The sequence below is a fragment of the Buceros rhinoceros genome, unplaced genomic scaffold (genome assembly GCF_000710305.1).
Source record: "Buceros rhinoceros silvestris isolate BGI_N320 unplaced genomic scaffold, ASM71030v1 scaffold15580, whole genome shotgun sequence".
Lineage (NCBI taxonomy): Eukaryota > Metazoa > Chordata > Aves > Bucerotiformes > Bucerotidae > Buceros > Buceros rhinoceros.
The window spans coordinates 539-925 of NW_010389158.1; the positions used below are offsets into that span (position 1 = coordinate 539).

General features: G+C 69.8%; 1 protein-coding gene across 1 annotated transcript in view; it reads right to left on the reverse strand.

The window, feature by feature from the left end:
- KIRREL3 (kin of IRRE like 3 (Drosophila)) overlaps window positions 1-387 on the reverse strand; it is a gene marked incomplete at its 5' end in the record, with an annotated part of 44,576 nt that overhangs the window by 437 nt on the left and 43,752 nt on the right. The window contains one exon of the mRNA XM_010133254.1: window positions 4-148. Coding sequence (XP_010131556.1) covers window positions 4-148 — 145 coding nt within the window. The remainder of the gene's footprint in view (window positions 1-3; window positions 149-387) is intronic.

Here is a 387-nt window from a genome sequence, read left to right on the forward strand (position 1 = left end):
TGCTGTAGATGTTGGTGAAGGACATGCCCGTGGGCCCCCGGTTCTTGCCGGTGGGGCGCAGGTCGGCCGGGCAGCCTGACAGCGAGATGGTGGGGGTCGAGTGGTGCTCCTTGAAGGTGTTGACGCTGTAGTAGCCGTTGGTGGGGTCCTGGTGGTGGGGAACAAGGGGTGGGTTGGTGGTGACCTCCCTCCTGGTGTGCCCTCGCCCCGCGGACCCCTGCAGACCGGGGCAGAGGGAGGCGTGGGTGCCCCCTGCGCCCCCGTCTGCCAGCGTGCAGCTGGGACCACCAAAACGCGCCCCGGGGCTACCAGTGCCTCCCACCATCGGGGACCCGGGGAAAGCAGCAAAACCGGCCGAGGGACGAGCTGGCCCTGCCCAGCCCCTCG